Source organism: Phyllostomus discolor, chromosome 14 (genome assembly GCF_004126475.2).
Source record: "Phyllostomus discolor isolate MPI-MPIP mPhyDis1 chromosome 14, mPhyDis1.pri.v3, whole genome shotgun sequence".
Classification (NCBI taxonomy): domain Eukaryota; kingdom Metazoa; phylum Chordata; class Mammalia; order Chiroptera; family Phyllostomidae; genus Phyllostomus; species Phyllostomus discolor.
In genome coordinates, this window is record NC_040916.2 from 26,726,349 (window position 1) to 26,748,948 (window position 22,600).

Genomic DNA, 22,600 nt, shown 5'->3' on the forward strand with positions numbered 1-22,600 from the left:
TGTAGGTGAGGTCCCCTGCTCTGCACGTGGGTGTGTGTGTGAGGGTGTTGTCAGCCCACGGGGAGGGGCCGCCCAGCAACGCTCGTCCCCACGGCGGCGAGGACAACGTCCCACTGAGTCGGGCACCGGGAAGGCCGGTCCGGGCCCGGAAACAGAGAAGCAGGTGCCTTCCGATCCGACCCGACATGATGAGGAGGAGCAGAGCGGGGGGAGGACCGCCAGGGCCACCGTCCAGGCAGGGGGGCTGGGGATGAAGACTTCTTCTGGAACGAAGACTAGCAAAGTCCCAGTCAGTGAGACCAGGGAGACCCAGGTGAGAGCACCCCTGGGTGCCCTTCTGAGGAGCTCGCCCAGGTCCCTGCTCTGTCCCCTTCCCTCTCAGGAGCCACAGTGGGGGCCACGGCTGGGGGCTGCTGAAGACAACTCACACACGTGGACCCAGAGAGCAGAGGCCTGTTTATCTCCTTGAACATATGTGATCCTTGCTAACTGTTTGTTGAGTGACTTTATGAGGCCGTGTGTGTCCTCTGTATAGCCTCCTCCAGGGTTGGCATGAGCTCACCATAGGGGTCCCTCCACACTGCTCGGGGCTCTGGGTACCACCCTGTGGAGGTGCACTCCAGCCAGACACCCCAATCCTCCTGGCCCTTCATCTCAATGAGGGGCTTGGACCCTATACCTGGGAACAGACAAATAGTCTAAAATGTTTAATTCCAAAGCACGTGACAGTCAAGGACCCTTAGAGATCTCTGAGCAGCAGCCAGAGCACGCTCTGTGGGGTTCCACCGTCTCCCCTGCTCACGGCCCCACTGAGCTCACTGTGCTTCTCAAACTCATGCCCACAGCTCAGCAGGACACACCCCCTCACTGGGCCCTCAGGCAGGAGGAGGCCCCTGCCAGGGCAGAGGGGTCCTCGACAAACACCTGCTGGTCTGTGGGGGCCTGAGGCTCAGAGAGAAACGATCCCCAAGGGTCACACCGTGAAAAAGCCACCAAACGAAGAGAAGCGTCTCACCTGCCACCACCAGGTGCACGATGGCCTCGTCGTAGGACCTGCCTTGTTGGAAGTAACAGCGGTAGGTGCCGTGGTCACGGGCTGTGACGTTGTGAATGACCAGGGCCACCCTCCCCTTGCGAATGTCTTTGCTCACGAATGTTGTCCGTCCTCGGTACGGCCGCATCTGCTCCTCTGTCCTCTCGCGCTGGCCCTGGTCCAGCAGCACGGCGGGCGAGAACCGGGACCGGAACCAGCGCACCCCCATGTCCTCGGCACTTTTCTCTGGGGACAGGTGGCAGCCTGACTCGGTGTCTTCTCCCACCATGGCCAGGACGGGCTCAGCTGGCTGGACAATAGATACGGAGCTGTTCAACCAAGGGGCAGCACCAGGCAGAGTCTCCGCTGTCCCTTATCTAAGGCAGGGGAGGAAGTGGCCGTTCCAGGGCACAGACCAGGGGCTTCCTTGGCTGAGGATTCCGGGGCCCCGGCTGTGGCCAGTCAGAGCAGGAGATGCCTGGTACGGATCGACTGAGGCTGCCAGCGCCTCGGGAACAGCACACAGAGGAGGAGCCGCTGAGCCCCTGCAGACCCTGGGCACACAAAAGTTTCCTCAGGTCCCCAGGCCAGCTGGACGCCGGGAGCATGGTAGGACCTGGCGCTGTGCAACAGGCAGCCACTAGCTCGTCCCAAGTGAAACTCGCTGTCCAGGTAAGACACACAGGGAACTTCTGGCCAAGGTGGAAGTGGAAGCAGACTTGCTCTTCCTGTTCCCGAAATCCAAAGGACAGCAACCAATTAAAAAACAAAAAAACAAGAACTACCCATCGGACTATATGAAAGTCTGACAACCAAGGAGTTACAGCAGGAATGTTTATGCAGATTTTTAGGAGGGGCAGAGGTGGGCAGTGGGGCCGACAGGACAGGGCGAGGTGGCAAGGCTGAGGGTGGTGGGCTGGGCGGTCCCACATTTGCATGTGGACAAACCAGGAGAAACAGCTGGGGAGGGAGACAAACCAGCAACCCAGGGTTCCAGCCTGGGAAGTAAATCCTCAAAACCACTGGCTGTAAAAATATCTGGGGGTTGGGACGGTGGGAGAAACTGCCGGTCTCACAGGAGAGTCCCTTGGAGGGGCCCACCAGGTACTAGAACGAACACAAACCCCCCACCCGGGAATCAACACCAGAGGGACCCATTCAGCTTGTGGGTAGCAGGTGAAGTGACTGACAGCAGGGTGACAGCTGAGCAAAGGGCATTGTTCCCTCTCTGACCCCTCCCCCACACACGGGGCCAAAAATGGAGATCACATGGAGGGTTATCAGTGGGGAGGGTGGAAGAAGGAATGGGGTAACCTTACAGAGAGCAAGAAATAATTGGCAGGTACAGAATAGACAGGGGGAGGTTAAGATAAATGTAGGAAACGGAGAAGCCAAAGAACTAACATGCACGCATGAACTAGGGGAAGGGGGGGTTCTGGAGGGAGGGGGATGAGCGGCAGACGGCGATAAAAGGGGAGGGAAAATATGGGGCATCTGTAACAGTATAATCAATAAACTGTATCCCCCCAAAAGATACAAAGACAATTGGAAATTTTGGAATACAATCGCGTTAAATGTCTCATTAATCGTTTACATTAATTAAGTTTCAAAGATAATATTCTGGTTAACTGAGGTTAGCTGCCTCTGCGCTGGGCGGTGCAGTTATGATCCGAGCAAACACCTGCGGGACGAAGGAGGCGCGAACCAGACGCACAGGGGAGGGTGGGCGTTCCTTGCAGCGCCAGTACGACCCCGAGGCCGCCCCCTACCTGAGACTGGAGCGAAGGAGCGGAGGAAGGGGAAGGGGAGGGCGTGTGGCAGGGAGACTTGCGGGGAAGCAGTGGGCTCCCCGGCTCCAAGGACAAGTCGCGGGCGGGGCCGCAGGCCTGGGGGCGCAGACGGGGAGGAATCGCGGGGAGACCTGGCGCCACAGTCGCGATTTAGGCGAACGTCCCTGTGACGCGCGTTGCTGCGGTCAGAGCTCCGTCCCGGGCACCTGTGTCTCGGGCACCTGTGTCCCGGGCACGCCCTTTCTCTCCCGGAACCCGCATCCCGCCCCCCGCAGACCGACTCGTGCACATTCCACGGAAGAAGCTAAGGAACCACGACCGCGCTGCTCCGCTCGCTTCTGGGGCCAGAACTCAGGCTCTGCTGCTGTCACCCCATATCCTTCCGCACCCTCGTCCCCCTTCTGTCCTCGCCGCATCCCCTCTGCGACCCCGGGTGAGGTCAGGCGCGGAGCCCCAGGGAGCCCCTCCCCCGGGACCCGTCCCCCGCGCGCGCGCGGAGGGTCCTGGGCGGCCCCCACGCTGACTCAGAGCGCAGCGCCCCTGGCGTCCCACCCGCCAGCGTTCACTCCGGCGTCTCCTTCCTTCCGCTGGCGCTCAGACGACGACTTGCGGTGGCACCTCCGCAGGGGGCACAGTCACGCCCCGAGACCCAACCGCGCAGAGAGCGGAGGAGGAACTGTTCCTCCTCTCCCGTCAGTGCCCGTGCGACGCGGGGCACCTGGGGCCCTTTGTCGTCTGTGACCGGAGCCTCAGGACGTCCAGGGACCGTGCGGAGTCCAGGATTGGCCGGCGGCGGGCGAGGCAGCCAATGGCATCCCCGAGAGTCCAGTCCTCACCAGTTGCTAGGTGGAATACACAGCTACTGCTTATGCATGAGGCAGGCGCAGCTACAAATTGGCTATTGAGATTGTCTGGTTTTTTTGGTTCTCTTTTCTCTTTTCAGAGGCAATACAAGTTTTTTTGGAATGTCTTGCGATTCTCCGCTAACTGTGGCGCCGTTACTAACTACTAGGACAGACGCCGGCATGTGTACTCGTGTGTACGTGCGAGTGGGCGCGGGTGGTGGTGAGTGGATGGGGCAGGTGTTGAGGCCAATGAGCACCCTGTTTTAAAAGCCAAGGAATGTCCTCCAAGTTGCAGGGCTAGTCGGGGCGGGGCACAGAGGTGGGGGACGCAGCAAGAGGATGGGGGAGTAGAGACTGGAGCCAGAAGCAGCTGCACAGCGTTACTGGGAGACCTTGGGTCTGAGTCAGAAACCGGGGACTGAGAGACGCGAGGACCTGAGTGAGAGGCAGGGCCCTCTTCTTCCTGCGGGAGGTGGCTCTGCAGGGCCCGCAGGACAAGGGCAGCAGAACAAGGATTCACCTGGTCCAGCAGACGCTCTGGTTTGTTCCTGCACCCCTGCACCCCCAGCACGCTCCCTCCCCGTGCCCCACAGACACAGTCGGCCCACCCTGTACATTTCTTCTAGAACAATCTTCCCATTCCTTGACATTCCTTAACATTTCGACATCTTCTCTGGAGGCCTGGGACTCCCTCTGACCCCACCCACGCTGCAGTTAGCTCACCAGCAAGGCCCCACCAGGCAAGTGCTGCAGAACTGGGACTCTGTCCCCATGTCGTTCCCTTCAGCTGACTTGTTCCCCCACGTCTGTCCCTGTGAGAACGACCCCAGACGTTCCCAGTCTGGAGGGTCTCAGCTCTTCTGACAGCAGCAAGGAGGGCCACCTGGGTCCCGTCACTGCAGGGAACTCAGCTCTGCCAGCTGCCAGAGTCAGCAACGCAGACTCGTCCCTGGGTCCTCCAGAAAGGACCCAGCCTGAGACACCCTGACTTTAGCTTGGGAAAAGCCATGCTGAATTTTACCTACAAGATTGTAAAAAAATAAATGTGTGTTGTGTTAGGTCATGAAATGTGTGATTATGTATCAAGCAGCAATACAAAACCAACACAATAAGGATTCTGAGAAATGTTTTAATGAGTTAAACTGTGAAGCTAGTGAGGTAGCTCTAGGGGCTTAAAGGTAGAGATACTCAGTTGAAGAGTGACGATCATTGACACATTTATTTAGCACACGTGACATGACACCCACACACAGAGGGAGGGGACACATGGTGAACAGTCACAGTGATGATGAGGAGGAGGAGGAAGAACGGCCTTTCCCCAGGACCCACAGGTGACAGGGACCTCGGGAACCTCAGTGGGGGGCCAGCGGTGGGTGTCCCTGTCCTGGACGTGGGTCCCACTGTGTGATGGAACTTCCACTGACGTCCGTCTGCCCCCTCCCCCCACCGTCCTGCTCACAGAGGACCTTCAGGTGGGAGGTGGGGGCGTGGGTCTGCTCTGTGCCCACGGGTCACAGGCTGGTTCAGAAAGTGGCCGCTGGTCCCTTCTCAGCCTGTGTGATGGGGTCACTGTGAGTTCATCCTCTGGACCATGGCGTCCTGCAGAGCCCGTCAGTGAAGGGGTGGACCACGGCTCTGACAGGTGACCTTGAAGGATCCCAGTGGGTGTGGCCTTCACAGTCACCTGCAGTGACCTTTACCCTGGGTGCCCTGGGGGGGACCCTTGGGGCTGCCCATGACCCTGCCCAACAGAACACTCAGCTGCAAAGGGACAGACGAGAGGGAGGGGGAGGGGCAGGGAATGACCATCTTCCAGCCACACTAAACCCTGTGAATTATAGATGTGAGTTAACCTGCCGCTGCCTCAGTTTCCACACTTTCACAATGAGGCTGCCTCACAGGGTTTTTGGCAATGAGTCAGAGTCACCTGAAGCAGGTAGCACAGCTGTAGCACATTTAAAGTTACCTGTAAATGTCAGCTCTGGTTGCCTGAAGCCGGCTGACTCACCTTTGGAAAGTCAAATCACTGTCTGCACCCTGGTCTCCTTGTCTCTCGTGAAAAACTTGAATGAATGTTAGTGAAGTCCGTCACTCAGTGTGGTTTCAGTGAATGTTTTCTTGCTGAGAGGTTTGCTGTCCAGGGGGCCCTCAGCCCCAGGCTGGGCAGCAGGAAGCAGAGACGTTTCTTCAGCCTGAGGGTCCCCATTCCCACCCGCTGTGCCCAGGGACACTGGGGTCTCCAGGGAAGGGTCAGGCCCTGGGTCAGGCACAAGGGACCTCCCTGCTTTCTGTGCTGGGCAAATGGTCAAGCAAGTGCGATGAATTGTCAAAACCCTGAAAACAGGCCTCAGAGGCCCAGAGAAGCGGGTGTGCGGGAAGGTGAAGATGTGAGACCCGTCGAGGGCATTGTAGAACGAGACCTGCCCCAGCTCACAGTCCAGGAAAACCCCCACCCTCTCAGGGGGGCTCACATTGGTCAGTGTGGTGTCTGGGTCCGTGAGAGCCTGGTAACCCTTCCCAGGATTCAGCCCCACTGTCCAGAATCCATTCTCAGGGACCATTTTACCGCCACCTTTTCTGCTCACACTCTCCCTGCACACCCCAACACGCCAATCATTTCTGTTCCCCACCTCCACCTCCCAGAAGTGTTTCCCAGATATAAAGCTCCCACAGCCCAGCACACAGTTCTCCCAGTCAAATCTCTTGGGGTTTTCTGGCAGCTTCTGCCATGTGTCTACCCGCTGCAGGCTCCTCTTGTCTTCAGAAACCAGGAGGGTGGGGTGCGCCGTGTCTGGGTCCAGAAACACATCCGCTGCAGGGGGTCAGAGGGCGTGGGGTCAGCTGTGGTTCCTGGACCTCAGAGCCTCAGCCTCCAAGGCCAGGGTCTGGGCAGGAGGCTGAGCCCACAGTCTGGGGTTCCCAGCCCACCCTGGACATGACCCTCAGCCGTGCCAGGGAAATGCAGGGGTCTTGTGTTTGGTGAGGAAGGGGAGGGTGAGGAGGGTTTGGATCTACTAATTTCTGTTTCTCCCCCAACATGTCCATGTCCACCTGTTCTGTACAATCAATGTCAGCCCTGGCTCTGCCCCCTGAGCTGGGTGATGTCCTTTCCTGCACAGTCTCTCTTCCCACAGACACCAGCTACGGAATATCTCAAGTTCAATTTCCTGTCTGAGAACTGGGGGTAAAACACTGGTCTCTGGGGAGGAATAAGACAAATGGGTGGTACACTGAGCCCCAGGCCGGGCACAGAGGAAGTGCCTGGTGTGAGAACACACACCGTGTCCCTCCTGTGCTCGGGGCCAGGCTGGGGCTCCATGTGCTCTGGGTCCACTCCCCACCTGTCCCCCCCCCCTCTGGCCCAGGACTCAGTCCTCCATGGACAGCACCCTTGGGCCCTGGGCTCTGCTTACTGTCAGGTTTGGCCAAGGGGAGGTGCAGGCTGGACACGGGAAGGAGGGAGGAGGGGGGGCCTCAGTGATGACCCCCACATCCCCCAGGGAGATGCTCCACCCCAGCACTGCTCCCAGGAGCCCCCCCTGAGCCCCAGCTGCCTCTCTGTCCTCAGCCAGCACACCAAGGCCTCCAGGTGACCGTCATCCGTGTCCCTTAAACACGGCCATGAGCACTTTTGTCACCAACAGCCAGAGTGACAGGAGCACCGAGGTCAGCTCCACACTGGAGGCCGTGTGGATGATAAAGGGTCACCTGTCACAGGACCACCGGGAGGTGTGGCTGGCGCTGCCGCATTCTTTGTCCCTGTTCCTGTCAGTCATCAGTGCCCGAGTCACAGTGTGAGAAAGTGCTGTGAGGGGTGTGTTGTCAGGGGATGATCTGTGCAGGTTGTGGGGTCCTCTGTCCTCTCTGACCCTGCACCCCTGCGAGTGAGTCACCCTACAACACAGTCTGTTACAGTCTGAGGAGTTGTCTGCATTGTTTTTAGTCCTTATGACACCTTCTCCTCACCGTGGTCATTACCATCAGACAAACACCCCCTTCAAACAGGCCGTCTGTTTCCTGCAGGTGCTCTGACAACACACAGTCACCACCTCACTCAGTCCTTGTCCCAGCCCCCACAGAGCAGGAGTGACTGTGGAACACGGCAGAACTCGGGGACACACAGGGGCAGGAGGGGAGGAGCTTGGTCAGGTCACCACCTCCCCCTCCCTGCAGCCCCTTCCTCCAGCCCCGCCCCTCCTGCCTCTTCCTCCCACAGAGACCTGTGGGCCCCAGAACAGCTGCTGCCCCTGGTCCCTGGGCTCCGGGCAGCAGGTGGGCACACCTTTGAGACCACGACCTCAGGTCACCTCCCTCAGGAAAGAGTTGGAGAGGAAAGAGGGAGCAGGGGCCCTCGGGGGTTGTCCTGGGGACACAGAGGGACCCACTCACCAGGCTGGAAGAGGGCTGTCTTCCACGCTGGAAGGAAAGAGGCACAGACAAGGAAAGGTCATTCTTTCTGTCCCCCCCCCCACACCCACTGTCCTCACTGAGCCTCTTCTCTCTCCTCTCCTCAGTCCCCTCCAACGTCCACTCCCCTCATCTGCAGCTCTGCGGGCCAGGCTGAGCCCTCTCCCAGTGCTGGGGCTTCCCCCAATCACGCTGGGGCTGTGGGGACATGACCAGGCTCTACCGGGCGTGGGCGTGGGTGTCAGCAGGGTGAGGGGACACTGGGTCTGGAAGGTCCTCTCTGAGTGACCAGACAGGAGGGGGTGGTGCAGACACAGAGAATGAGCCTCTGAGCTAGATGGGATGGCCCCTCCCCCAGCAGGAAAGGCTGCACATGCTTCCCCCACAGGAGCCGGGAAACCAGAGAGCCTCAGGCTCACTCACCTGCATAGGCCTGAGACCGCTCCTCACCTGCAATGGAGACAGACAGTCACCTGAACTGTCATTTCTGAGTCAGTTCCTTTCTCTCCCTTTGCCCCCTGTCACCATCCTGTGTGCCCCCCACCCTCCCCACCTCCCCCTCTGCCTGTTCCCTCCCCGGCTCCCCCTCCTCTTTCCATCAGCTGCAGCTCAGGACCCCCAGGCGCCCTGCACGGGCTGTCCCAGGGTCACCACACAGCTGTCCTGTCCTTGTCTGTGCAGCAGTCACCTCTCATCCCCGCTTTAGTTTCTGAAGTTTCAGTGACCTTCTGACAGCCACGGTTGGGGACAGTGAATAAAAGTTGCAGAAACAAATGATGCATAAGTTTTAAATTGCACATCAGTCTGAGCAGTGTGATGACGTCCCCTGCTGTCTGCTCCGACCTGCCCCCTCAGGAATCCCCCCCACCCCCTCCCTGAGTCCAGCACGTGTACCCTGGGGATCCTCCCCCACTCAGTCCCTGAGGAACGTCTCTGTGACAGATGGACAGGTGCAGTATCACAGCACTGGTATTCTGTCATCCATATTTTACTTAATAACGACTCCAACGTGCAAGGACAGTGATACTGCAGTGCTGCTGTGCCAATGAGAAGCCTTCCTTTGCATGAGAGGGAAAAGCCTCGTGTATTCAGGGTTTGGGACTATCCGTGGTCAGACGTCCCCTGGGGGACCTGGACTGTGACCCTGTCATATAAGCGATGACCAGGTTCTCCAGGACCTGGGTGTGTCTGCACTCACGCTGCCCTGTGTGCACACGTGTGTACCTGTGTGCTGGGATTCATTCCCCTCAATCTGTATCATTTCCCGCCTACTCCGGAAACAATGGGGCAACCTAATGGGAAAATTTCAGATTCTGTTTGTTCAGCAGTGACGGTAAGTCTGTGACAACTGACACGGCCACTCCTGTTTTTAAGACACTTTTCGCTCCTTCTGCCTTTCTTTTCGGTGCCTTACAGAGTTTGTGAACCAATCAGGGCGGGAAGGACTCACACACTGAGTCACCTCCCCCTCCCCCGCCCACTCCTTTCCGAGGTTCCCAGGGTGTCCCCCGCGAGCGCCCCCTGGTGGAGGGACCGCAGCCCCTTCCCCACTGAGAAGACCATTGCCTGGTCCCCCAATTAGAGTCCCCCTTTCTTCCCCAGGGAGGTTAGGGGGGAGGGAAGGGGCTAAAATATCGGAGCAGAGAGGCAGAGATGGGGGTCTGGGTACTCACCTGGTAGGTACGGGATCCTTGTCCACCCTGCAGGGAACAACGTGAGGGGTCAGTGACTCGGGTAATGCAGGGACCCCGGGACGAGTGGGCCCGGGTTCACCACTTACTGAGTTGGTCCTGCAGCCTTTCTGTAAATAAGCAAGAAAAGAAAGTCCTTTAAAGGGGATGGAATAGAGGACCTGAGAGGTGGGTGTGGACTGTGGTGGAGAGGTGTCGACCACCTGCAGTGGGGCCTCACCTTTGGAGCTTCGCTCCCTCTCCTTCTCCTGGGACAGGGCCTGGATCTTCTTCTGCTGTCGCCACAGGAAGTACCACGTCCCCGCCAGGAGCCCCAGCAGAGCCGGCAGGGTCACACTCAGGGCCACCACCCAGGGCTGCGCGTTCCGGAAGAAGGGGCCTGCGAAGGGTGAGCCTCAGCTGATGGCCACCCTGGGTCTCAGAGTAACTGGGGACTGAAAATAATCGTTCTCTCCCCAAAGTGCCCAGAACTTTCACTGGCACATAACACCGTTGTCTTGCAGTAACTGCGTCTCACAAGGGAATATTTTGAATATAAAAGAACGTATACAAAGTCATTGGAATCTCTCCACTGCTCCTCCCTCTGCCACTTATTATCTCCTTGTGAGTCAGTTTAATCTGGGGATTAAGGATGTGGACTTTGGGGCTGGAGGGTCTAGGTTCCAGTTCTGGGTCTTCCACCTGACTAGCTCTGTGACCTTGAACTAATGACTTAACCACCTGTTCCTGGTCGTGTTGGGTAAGAGATTAAATTAATGTTTATCCAGTGCCTGACACACAGTGAGTGCCATGCAAGTGTTTGTTAAATTTTAAAAACATAGATATAGTTTTATTTTATCTTCTTTAAGGTGAAAACAGCACTGTTTACCAGCGGGTCCACAGGTGGTTCCCTCTGCTCCCCCGGGTCTGGGCGACCTTCCCGCCTCAGCACAGGGGGCAGGTCTGTGTCTGCTCTCACAGGGCAGCGCCCCCTGCACACACGGCCCCTCGGGGGCACTTGCACCGTCTCTGACTCTTTGTTACAATGATTAATGTACAGGAGATAACCTTTTACATGGGTTATTATACAGAAATGTGAGCTGACCTGTTAGATAAAGTCCCAGAATTGGGGTCTTGCATAACTGAATAACTAGTTTGGATAAGGTGGCTCTAGTGTCTCCAATGGAAATTTTGCTTAGTGACGCCAAAAATACACCAAACAACAGCCACAAACCTGTAACAGACTATCTCCCCACAATTCTGCCGTCAGAATGTGTTCCAACAAGCTCGTTTTTCCTTTCTTGCCAGTCTCACAGGTGGAAATCACCTCCCTAGTCAGTGAGATTGGACACTATTCCTGAGTCATTTCCTTTTCTGTGAACGGATAATTCTTGTACTTTGCTCATTGCTCTACTTGGTTGTTTTATATTTTAAGGAGATCAGCCCTTTTCCTAAGATTTGAGTTGAACATTTCTTTCCCCTTTTCCCATGTCTTTGCTGACCTTGACCATTTGTCCCCAGTCCCCATCCCCTGGCACCGTGTGTGGCCACAGGAAGTGTTCAGAAGGTGTCTGTGACACAAACAGCTTCATGGGGAAGGAGCAGCAGGTCCCTGCTCTGTCCCTTCTGTTCCCTGCACAGACCCAGGTCAGCAGCAGACAACCACACCTTCCCCCAGGGGACACCCAGGAGCCCAGGGCAGTGGGCAGGGCACTCACCTGCAATGGAAACCCTGGATGATGACCTCTCCTGGCCCAGCAGGGGGTTTCTGATGACACAGGAGACCCCCTCCCCAGAGCTGTCCTCCAGGATCACAGAGGCTGAGGCTGCATAAAGGCCCTGGGAGTCTGCAGCCGCTGTGGCCCCCTCAGCAGACAAGCTGTGCCCCCTGGCGTCTCTCCACTGGATCTGGGGCTGCGGGTACCAGCCGGCAGACGTGCACTCCACACGGATCCCTCCAGCCTCGTAGCCCTTCATTTCAACGTGGGGGTCAGAGCCCAGCGCTGGGGAGGAACAGTGAGTCTGAATCCTGGGGAGCCCCCTGCACTGGTAGGGGTCTCCACAGCAGGGAGGGGCACACCCACCCTGGATGAGCCCAGCAGGGATTCACAGGAGCTGCTCCCAGAGTGTGCTGTGCAGGAGAGACTGACCCACGGTGTGACCACTGCCTGACCGTCACTGGACCCTCCTGCTGGATCCAGGGGGATCTGGGCCAGGGCAGACATTGTTTCCCCTGAATCCCCTCAGAGACTGCTGGGCCCTCCCCTCCTGCATGGCCCAGACTTGCTGGTTCCTGGAACAGCCCCTCACCCCACTCTGGGCAAGGATGTAAATTCCTTTGGTTGAAGCAGGTCCCACCCCAGTGCCCCACCCATCCCGCCTGTCCTGTGTGAGCCTCTGCCCTGCCGTGTGGGGAAGGATCTGCACCTTCTCTTCCTGCTGCCCTAGCTGTGCTCTGTGTGCTTGTCCCCGTGGGAAACTCTGATGTAATTAATGCTGCAGGTGTCAGCCTCCTTTGGGGCCCCTCCACCGTGGGAAGTTTGTGTCACGTGACTGTGGAGAGGGGAACACTTCTCTACAGAGGAGCGCTGACCCAGGCAGGAGCTGTGGGGTTTTTCCTACTGACACTGAATCCCTAAACACAAGGAGAGCAGGGAGGAAGCCCCTTACAGACCTGAGAGGACAGAGTCCTGTGGGGAGGACTGTCTTCAAATGACCTGTGATCTACAGGGAGGGACAGTGTCTGGCTCAGGAGGCCCTGCAGGGACAAAGCCAGGACCCCCCACAGTCCATCCCCTGCCGGGCTCCCCAGGGACCCACCAGGCAGAAGCCCAGGGCGGGGCTGTGTCCTGAGAAGGTGAAGTGGAGCCCTGACACCCGGACACGAGCACTTTCATGGGGCAGCACCTCAGACAAGGTCACTCTGTCATTGGGACGGGTCAGGACACAGTCAGGACCACTCAGCAGTGGGTCTGAGCACAGAGGAAGCAGGAACAGTGTGCAGACCTCAGCAGTGACCACCCTCCCCTGTCCTGGCTGGGAGTGACCCATGACACCCCTGCACCTTCCTGATGGCATCCAGCCCAGAGCAGAGCCCTGCTTCCACATCCCCCCAAGTCCCCTGACAGCCCAGAGGTCACACCAAGTCCTCCCTGACACCTCCTCTCTGAGACACCCCGGTTTCCTCCCCTGTGTGTCCCCCCTCCCTGCCCCAGGGATGGACACACCCTGTTCAACTGCACGTGTGTCCCGGGGCCTTTGGTTGGAGGATGTGGGCACCACAGGTGCTGTCCCTGCAGATCAGCCCCCTGGACCCACAGCAGCGGGCACCTGGGGGCCCACGGCCACTGTCTGGGACACACTGAACCCAAACACCTGTGTGCGACCCACTGCGGGGGCGTGTCCTCCTCCTTCCTGTCCCCGACCTCCACTTCCCTGCTGAGACCTGGTGGGCGGCGTGAGGGACTCTTTACTGGATGCAGGAGGAGCCCTTCCTGGGGGACAACCTGGGTCTGTCACAGGCCTCAGAGGAGCAGGGAGGGAGGTCGGGGGGCCCTGGGAGACCCTTGGTGGTGAGGAGCCCAGAGTGCTCTCTGGTGGGCTTGGACCCTCTGCCCTTGCCTCCAGGGAAATGACCTCAGATCAAACCAGAGGCTCACCTGCAACCTTCAGCTCCACCTGGGCATTTTCAAAGAAATCTCCATCTTGGAAGTAACACAGGTAGGTTCCTCTGTCAGAGGCTCTGATGTCCTGAATCCGGAGAGCAGCCTTCCCCACAGTGATGTCCTCTCTTAAAATCGAGGTTCTCCCTCCATACTCTGCTGCCGGCGTGTCCTCCTGCCCGTGTGCGTACGTGTGCACTACCTGCCTGGGGCTGGATCGCACCCACATCAGCTCCATGGTCTCAGCGCTCATCTCCGGGGACAGGTGACAGGGCAGCTCAGCGTCTTCACCTTCGATGGCCACGATGGGCTCGGGGGGTCCAACCACAGCAAACTGAGCTGGTCATCAGAAGGGGGGGCTCCGTCAGAGGGAGCTGGGGCCAGAGGACCAGGGGGTGCCCCAGCAAGGAGGGCGAGGGGAGAGACACCTAGACAGGAACTCAGTCCTCACACAGGTGCGTCTGGATGGGCCTCCCAGGGATGGGGGGTGGGGCGTCCAGGGTTCTGACTGGGCCCCAAGGTAAAGGTTCAGATGCACAAACGCAGAGCAGGTCCTACCTGAGCAGGGGCTGAGCAGCTGGACCACGGCGAGGCAGACAGGGAGGGCAGGCAGGCGGAGGACCAGGCGCCTCACCATCGTTCCCTGCTGGGCAGAGAGAGACACCAGCAGGGGCTGGGTGGCAGTGACGACCTGGGAGAAGGTGGGGAATTCCACATGGAGACGCGGCCTCCCCAGGGCAGACAGGGGACGTAACCGTGATCGCCGCTGACATAAGAGCCTCCTCTGCAAATGTCTCCTGGGGAGTCCTTCACCTTGGAGTGATTCCCAACATGGAAATCACCCAGGAAACATGGAACGGTAGTGCACATACCTTAACCCTCTCCACCAGGGAGTGCGGGGCTCTCCTGTGCGAACCTGCTCAGAATCCGTCCACTTATCCCACTTCCCTGCCACAGCCAGGTGCTCGCCCCCAGCATCACCCTGTGAGGAAGGCAGGCCCCTCCCCTCTGACTCCGCATCCCACTGCTGCCCCCTGCAGGCCGTGCTCCGCACAGCATCCACAGCGTCCTGACCCCTCCCCTCCCTGCTGCTCAGCCCCTCCCAGGGGCTCCCATTCCATCCAGAGCAGAAGCTGAAGTCCTTCGCACCCTGTGCTTTTACAATTACCTGAATCTTTTAAATTAAAAGTTTTCACAGTGTGGGATGTATTTTCACTTATTTCTGGAGATATTTGTTGTTTTTTAATCCCGATCACATACAAGCTTAAAATAACCCAAATAATATTAATAGTAATAACAATAATAAAATAAAATATTTATAACTTACAATGGAAATCATACACTTTCTTCATATGAATGTAAATATTTCTGGATGTATTTTGAATACACACACACACAGTCACACACACTGGCTTAAGAATGTTTTCCTTTTGCAAGAATGAATCTCAAACAAAAAAATTAGGCATTATCACAAAGGTTCATATTTAAGTGTGTTCATCATGGTAAAATCTGTAATAGCACAGAGTAGATACAATATAAATACCCAAACTGCAACCAATTTTGTTACAAATACATAGAAAGCCTCTTCCTTAAAAACATGGTTCCTAAACCAACAGCCCACACAGTCTCAGTGGTGCAAAGCTGAAGGCTGTTCCTGTGGACCAGGAAGGAGAAACAGATGCCCACAGTGACCACTGCCATTCAGTACAGTGTTGGGAGTCCTAGCCACACTGATCGGACAGGACAGGGAAATAAAAATCATATAACTCAGAGAGGAAAAAGCAAAATTCTCACCATTTGCAGATGACATGATACAAGATAGGGAAAAGCCTGTGAACTCCACCGGAAAAATCCCCAAACAACTATTAGAACTAGTATGGCTGGAGTCACACTGCAGGATATAAAAGCAGAAACCTGCTGCCTTCTACACAGCAATACTGAATATTCAGAATGAGACAGTCCTCAAATCCCATTTTCAATATCACCCAAAAGGACAAAGTACCTAGGACTCAATGTAAGTGAAGAGTGGCGGACCTTTACACTGACGACTGTAGGACAGTGAGGACAGAAACTGAGGAAGACACAAATGAGTGGGGACATGCAGTGTGCTGGTGTTGGGAAGGGTTCATATTGTCCCAATGTCCGCACTGCCTAAGGCAACACACAGACTCAGTGCAATCCCTACTACAGTACCAACCACCTACTTCTCAGAAGCACAACAACTAACCCTAAAATGTATGTGGAAACACAAAAACTCTGAACAGCCAGAGAAACCCTGAGACAGAACGAAGTCGGTGGTGTCACACTCCCTGACAAGACAGGACGTCACACGTCTGCACTGAAGACACAGTGGGACCTGGCAGGACAGCAGTCACCAAAGTCAAAGGGACAGACCAGAGACCCAGCAATGAGTCCTCACCTCTGTGGGCAATCGGTCTGAGGTGAAGGGACCCTCTTCTAAATGCTGTTGTCAACCCTGGACGGATACGTGCAAAAGGGTGTGACTGCATCACTTTTGTAAACCAAGTACAAAGAACACAAAATAAAATGAAAGATTTAAACATAAAATCTGAATCCATCAAACTGGATGGAAACGTAGGCAGTGAATTCTCTAACATCACTCTTCACAATGTCTTTTTGGGCATGTCCCCTTGGACAAGGGCTAAAAGTGAACAAATAAATGAATGAGACCATCTCAAAGTAACTATTGTTTACCCAGCACAGGACACCATCACAAAATGAAAACACCATGTAATCAATGAAGAATGTATTTGCCAGCAATACAATTAAAAAGTGTTCAGCCCTGAGTGGTGTGGCTCAGAGTGTTGAGTGCCAGCCTATGACCCCAAAGGTTGCCAGTCAGATTCCTAGGGAGGGCACAGGCCTGGGTTGCTGGCCACGTCCCTGGCAGGGAGCATGTGAGAGGCAACCAACTGATGTTTCTCTTGCCCTTCAGTGTCTCTCTCCCTCTCTTTCTCCCTCCCTTTCCCTCTCTCTAAACATAAATAAATGGAATCTTAAACTAAACAAATAAATAAAATAAAAAGCAGATAGTAATAGGACCCACTTTTTAAACTGTGTTTAATATTCAAAATTCAGAAATAACTCAGACAACTAAACACCAACAAACCAAACAATCTGATTTAGAAAATGAGCTGTGAGCCTGAATGGACTTTTCTCCAAAGGGGAGGCACAGATGGCCAATAGACACACGGACCGGACCCCCCTCTGTGGGCAGACACTGTGGAGTCATGCATTCCTCAACCGCTGTGTGTGTGGAGGCTGCAGATTGTTCTATGTCACAAGTATTGCTTTAACAATCTTCCTTACACATACATCTTTATTATATCCTCACACAAGGACATTTTCTTCATTACTTCCAGAGGGAGCAGAAGGGTGGAGGAGAGAGTAGGAGGTAAATAGATGAAGAGAGTGGGTGCATGAGAGAGAAATATGGACATGAGAGAAACACATCAGTTGGCTGCCCCTCCTAGACTGCAAAATCAGGGGATGGAACCCAACACCTGGGTCTGTGCCCTGACCAGGAATCGAACCCCCAGCCTTTGGTGTGCGGATGATGCTCCAAGTAACTAAGCCGCACTGGCCAGGGTTGTACAATTAATCTTTAAGACACACACCTGGTAACCCACCCCACCATTGTTTCCACATTATTTTTGTACATGATGATCTGCAACTTATCTGTGCCTCAGATAAACAGCCAGTTTGCTGAGGAATTCCAGACACTAACTTCAGAAGGAGCTCACTCCACCCTCAGACATTCAGCTCTGGGAGGTTTGCTGACCTGACCAGGCACCTGAACAGACTGTGTTGCTTGCACGTTGTCCCCTCCATGCAGAACTCTCAGCACCCTCCTTTCCGTGTCTTTGCTGTGTTTTTTTGTTTCCTTCCTTCTCTGTGTTTACAAAAACCCAGAAAGTGTCCATTGTTCAGATGGTCTTTGTCAGGAGAGACCCCATCATCTCCTGCTGCGGGCCCTTGAATGGACCTATTTTCCTCCTACGAGTCCCTGTCTTTCCATTATTGGCTTTCAAACAGCAGGAAGGCGAACCTGGGTTTGGTGTCAACCTCTCTCCTAGAATCTTCTAGAACACGTTCCCAGAGACGAGCAGGAGAGACTGTGAGGGGCCTTGTTCCTCTCTGACCACAGGAAGTTCCCAGGGACGGGCAGGTGTCCAGCTCCCTGGTTCCCGTTGTCTCCCTCCCACAGGTGTCCCAGTGCAGATCTTACCTGCCCTGCTCCACGCTCCCCCTGTGCCCTCACCTGCAGGCTCACAGCACCACACTCCTTCTCTGGGTGAGGGACACCCTGCAGGCTCCCCCAGCTCCTCAGCTTCTCTCCTAAAGGGGCCCCGGCCCTGGCTTTCACCAACTGCCCCCAATTAACCTTGACACTCCCAGATGGAAATCACAGAGCAAAGGTACTCCAGTGTTCCTTATTATAGGTGAGTCTCTGATATGGATGAAAGGGTGGGTTAAAGAAAGGGTGCTCAGCAAGGGAAATGGGCAAAGTCCCTCTTTGAAAACCCTTGTTTTATGATTGGCTCTGAGCCTTGTGTCTCATCAGTTGCTGGGCAGAAACCAGTGGGCAAGGTTGGCATGAACCAGGCTCCCATGTTGGATGGAGCAGTGCAGACCAGCTCCAGCCCTGACTCCCTCCCTCTGTGTGTCTCTCTGTGTGCTCACCTGCGTGAATCAGTCCTGGGTGTGGGGGTGTGTGAGCAGTATCTCACTGCACACACCTGCTTCATGCCACTTGTGTCACAGTGTGTTTAGCTGAGGAACCAGGACAGAGCAGCAGAGGGCAGTGTGGGAGGAGAGGAGGGTGCAGGAATTACGGGGTCACTGTGGTCGTTGGCTAATGTCTTTGACAGCAGAGCCCAGTGCAGGAGTGACAGAGAGAGGGCAGGACCCACGCCACCTGTCCTGTCCCCTGTGACACTCAGGTCTCAGATCCACTCCCAAGCAGCACCATGTTCAGGTTCCCACGGGTGGTACTGTCAGGGACCGATGGGCAGGTCCAGGTTTTCCAGGGAAGGTTCATGGGGGGCGTTGCTGAGAGGGTCCATCCACCCTCTGCCCCTCATCTGAGCTGCACCTGGGTTTCAGGTGCGCCCACTTCTCTCTGCTGCAGGATCAGTGTTCTCTGAGGTTGGACGGGAGGGGCTGTGAGTGTGTCTGTCAGGGGACTTGGGGACCAGCAGGGTCTACCTGTGGCCTGGGGCCTCCAGGACACTGTGTTTAGGTCTCTAGGCCATGAATTAACCCCCCCAGGGCAGAGTGTGACCGTGGCTGATGGACTGTGATGCATCCCATTGTGTCAATGTGGGTTCTGGGGTGGAGGTGGCTGCTCCCTTGTGCCACATCTGTTCTCTGCTTCTGCTCAGTGAACACACCTTGTTTCTGGGGGGAGGGTAGTGCATGTGTCCATCCCTCTTGATGACGGGAGTATCTAGGGCACAGGAGGCAAGCACAAGGCTAGAGGACCAAATCCGGCCCCCTACTTTGTTGTATCCGGCCCAGCAGCCAGTTTCTCCCCAGCGGCAGCACTGAGCTCCTTGCCCCTAGTTAAGGAGCAGTTACATTTGTACAGTCCTAAAATTACATTCTGCCCTTTGAAGGCAACCAGGAGGCTGATGTGGCCCCAGGTGAAAATGAGTTTGACAAACCTGAATTCTAGGGACTAAGTTTGAGCCAATAGTTTGCACGTTGAAGTTGTTGCTTGTCTTTCTCCAGAGAGTTCCACACTCCTCCCAGTTCTTCCTTCCTCTTGGGTGGACACCATCTCTGGAGCTGGAGCTCAGCAGCCATCTCATCACCAAGAGGCCACTTGGGGATGGAAGCCACACACTGAGAGGGCAAAGAATGGAGACAGGTGGAGGCTGGGGCATGGATGCCTCTCTGAGCTCTCAAACCAGCTCGGGACCGCCGCCCTCTGGGGTCATCTCACATGAGAGGAACATGGACCCATGTTTAGTTGAAGCCCCGGGCACCTCTGGTCTCTGTTACCAGCAGCAGAACACGGTTCTTCCCACCCCACCCCCTCTGCCAGCGGTTTGTCAGGAAAACTACAAAGACAGAGCACAGTTGAGGGAATGTTTCAATGAACACTGACTATACTTACTGCTTGTTTTTCAATAGTGTCTCTTTCTCCTTTTTTAAATTGTACTGTAGTTTTAAAATTTGAATGTATTGGGGTGATATTGGTTCACGAAGCCACACAGATGTGAAGTGTACAGCCCAGTAAAACTTCATCTGCTCACTGCTTTGTGCACCTGTCGTTGCAAGGAAAGTCCCTTTCTGTCCCCATTTTTTGCCCCTTTGCCCACCTCCACCCACCTCCAACACCCTTCCTTCTGGCTGTTACCACACAGGTGTGTGCGTGTGTGTGTGTGTGTGTGTGTGTGTTTCTGGCTCATGCCTTCACCTTCTCCCACTCAGCCCCCACCCCTCCCTTCTGACGGCTGTCACTCTGCCCTGTGCATCCAGGCCTCTGCACACGCATTGTTGAGAGTCCACAGTGCACGTTTATAACACACGCTTACTTCATAGTCATCCATCCTTCTGCTGATGTCCCTATGCATACTCATCTGCAGCCTTTTAAAGTAAGCTGGGAGCGTCAGCACACCTTCCCCTGGGAGTGTCCACACACACCTGTCACGGAGAACAGGGTGCTGAAATCTGTGAAGCACCAAAGCTGTGTTTAAAACGTGGATGTAGGAGTACTTTTCTGTCGTAATTTCAAAACACTCAGTGGGCATCCCTCGCTTCTAAATGTCTAGTCTCCCTCCTTTCACGGACACTCTGACCCAGGTCCCTGGCCCCTCCTGCTAAGGTCAAGGCCACCTCCAATGTTCTGTCAGCAGGATGCTCCCCACAGCCTGACACAGGACAAGCACCAACTCAGGCCCCTTCCCTTGGTCCCCTGGCATCTGATGACAGAGGTTCTGGCTTCACCGCTGATGCCACAGCAGGGGACTGTCGTTTTGGGGACTTGTAGGATGTGGGCCTCCATGAATCCCCTCAAGAATGGCAGTGTGAACCCTGAGAAAAAAAGACACCCACTAAGGAGGGGTCTTGGTGGCTACCTGGGCTCACACATTGAAGAACAGAGCCTGGTGGCCATTTCTGCTCAGGGTCCCTCCCACAAACTGGACGTCACAGAGAGGCCTGCATTGGGCTGCCGGCCCCGCACTGACCCTTCCCACACGTGATTCTTCCCGCGGAGCCCGCCCTTCTGCGGAAACCTCCCGGAATCCCGCTTCAAGCAAAAGGACTCAGGCTTTAGCCTTCCAGTTCCGCAGCTCGGGCCAATCAGAAAGGCTCAAACAGGTCCTTTTGGACCAATCAAACAGTAAGAATTTGGAGTCCTTGTTTGCTTGACGGCGGACCAATCGGGGACTAGGAATGGAATTTCCATCCACGTATCCAGCTCCCCTCTGTGTCGGAGACGCAGGTTCTCTTCCCGCCTGGGACTGAACCTGGGGCAGAGGGGGCACATCTCTCCCGGGGCAGAGCAGCGGCGCAGAGCTGACTGGGGGCAGCTGTCCAGTCACTCAGTGGTCTGGTCCCTGGGCCTCTTGTCTCCAGGACAGTCCCACAGCCCGGTTCCCACTCCCTGCTCCGTCCCAGTGGAGCCGGTTTGCACGGAGCAGATCCCTTCCCTGCCCCCCAGTCCGGGGGTCACTGTTGCTGTTGAATCGGCCGGGCCCGTGGGCGCCGGCAGGGAGCTGCGGACAGGCCCGCGGTTGGCCCAGAGGGTAAATCCAGCGGGAGCCGGGCCCTGCGGCGCAGAGCACCGGGGCTGCACGAGAACTCTCCCTGCCCGTGGTCAGGCGGGGGCGACAGGCGCGCCCCTCCCAGCCAACCCCGCGGGGGACAGGGCGTGACTTTCCTGCCCAGGTCAGGCTGCAGCCACAGAGTGGGGGGAGCCCCTTCTCTGAGGGCCCCCTGCTGTCTCACCCACAGATTCATCCACCGAAAGCTTTGCCGCTAGAAGTCGTATCAGTAAGCGGGACACATGCCAGTCTTGTCAGGAGCACCCCGGTTGCTCTGACACAGAGAAGCCGCCTCGTCCCCACCTGGACGGGAGCTTCTGGGCAGATGGTTTCTCACCTCTTTAGAGTTTCCCGGGATCCAGGGCCCCAGGTGCAGTTCTCTCCCAGACCTGTGGGTGGCGCTGGGAGGGGAATGGGTGTGAAATGGGTCAATATACTCAGAAAGGTCCATTTTCACTAGAGAAAACTGGGCTGTAGGTGAGGTCCCCTGCTCTGCACGTGGGTGTGTGTGTGAGGGTGTTGTCAGCCCACAGGGAGGGGCCGCCCAGCAACGCTCGTCCCCACGGCGGCGAGGACAACGTCCCACTGAGTCGGGCACCGGGAAGGCCGGTCCGGGCCGGGAAACAGAGAAGCAGGTGCCTTCCGATCCGACCCGACATGACGAGGAGGAGCAGAGCGGGGGGAGGACCGCCAGGGCCACCGTCCAGGCAGGGGGGCTGGGGATGAAGACTCCTTCTGGAACGAAGACTAGCAAAGTCCCAGTCAGTGAGACCAGGGAGACCCAGGCGAGAGCACCCCTGGGTGCACCTCTGAGGAGCTCGCCCAGGTCCCTGCTCTGTCCTCTTCCCTCTCAGGAGCCACAGCGGGGGCCACGGCTGGGGCTGATGCAGACAACTCGCACACGTGGACCCACAGAGCAGAGGCCGCCCCTGTGGCCCACACAACGCACCCTCGCTGACGTCTGCTGGGCGCCCTGGAAACACCCCGTTGTCAGGGAAACGGACAGACGCCCAGGCAACCCTCCCAGCAGCTCAGCCACTCACCTGCCCCCCCACCCCCACACACAGGAGCAGCTGCCTCACCAGGACACCCCGCCCCCCGGGACAGTCAGGCCCCTTTCTGCCTCTGCACCCCTTCCTTCCACCCCAAGACTCTCAGGGGGAGGCTCCCCTCCGGGTGAGGCCCTGGAGCCCCCAGTCCATGGACGGTTTCCCTCAAACAGAAGCGGTCAGCTGGTCACCAAGTAGTTCTAGTTGTGTCACCTGTCAGGGCTGAGCAGACAGAAGAGCAGCAGCACCTGCAGTCACGGTTGCAAGGACCAGATGAAGGAAAACCAATAATAACCTTAAATGTAAATGGATTAAATGCTCCAATCAAAAGACATAGAATAGCTGATT

The 22,600-nt window shown here is 56.4% G+C and overlaps 2 protein-coding genes across 2 annotated transcripts in view; both read right to left on the minus strand.

Moving 5' to 3' along the window:
* The window catches only part of LOC114489470 (butyrophilin subfamily 3 member A3-like), a 33,882-nt gene extending 16,033 nt beyond the window's left edge, over positions 1 to 17,849 (minus strand). The window contains exons 1-11 of the mRNA XM_036015869.1: positions 17,657 to 17,849; positions 13,966 to 14,053; positions 13,405 to 13,746; positions 11,464 to 11,748; positions 9,947 to 10,145; positions 9,856 to 9,872; positions 9,749 to 9,775; positions 9,454 to 9,465; positions 9,095 to 9,109; positions 8,058 to 8,084; positions 5,733 to 6,480 (exon numbers count right to left, since the gene is read on the minus strand). Of these exons, the coding sequence (XP_035871762.1) occupies positions 5,744 to 6,480; positions 8,058 to 8,084; positions 9,095 to 9,109; positions 9,454 to 9,465; positions 9,749 to 9,775; positions 9,856 to 9,872; positions 9,947 to 10,145; positions 11,464 to 11,748; positions 13,405 to 13,746; positions 13,966 to 14,044 (1,740 nt within the window). The 5' untranslated portion in view covers positions 14,045 to 14,053; positions 17,657 to 17,849 and the 3' untranslated portion in view covers positions 5,733 to 5,743. The remainder of the gene's footprint in view (positions 1 to 5,732; positions 6,481 to 8,057; positions 8,085 to 9,094; positions 9,110 to 9,453; positions 9,466 to 9,748; positions 9,776 to 9,855; positions 9,873 to 9,946; positions 10,146 to 11,463; positions 11,749 to 13,404; positions 13,747 to 13,965; positions 14,054 to 17,656) is intronic.
* LOC118496639 (butyrophilin subfamily 2 member A2-like) lies at positions 507 to 3,084 on the minus strand. Its single transcript, XM_036015773.1, has 3 exons — positions 3,030 to 3,084; positions 1,016 to 1,405; positions 507 to 679 (listed from the first exon to the last, which is right to left on the minus strand). The coding sequence occupies exons 1-3, from the start codon at positions 3,082 to 3,084 to the stop codon at positions 507 to 509; spliced, it is 618 nt and encodes a 205-aa protein (XP_035871666.1).
* Positions 17,850 to 22,600: the final 4,751 nt, after the last annotated feature.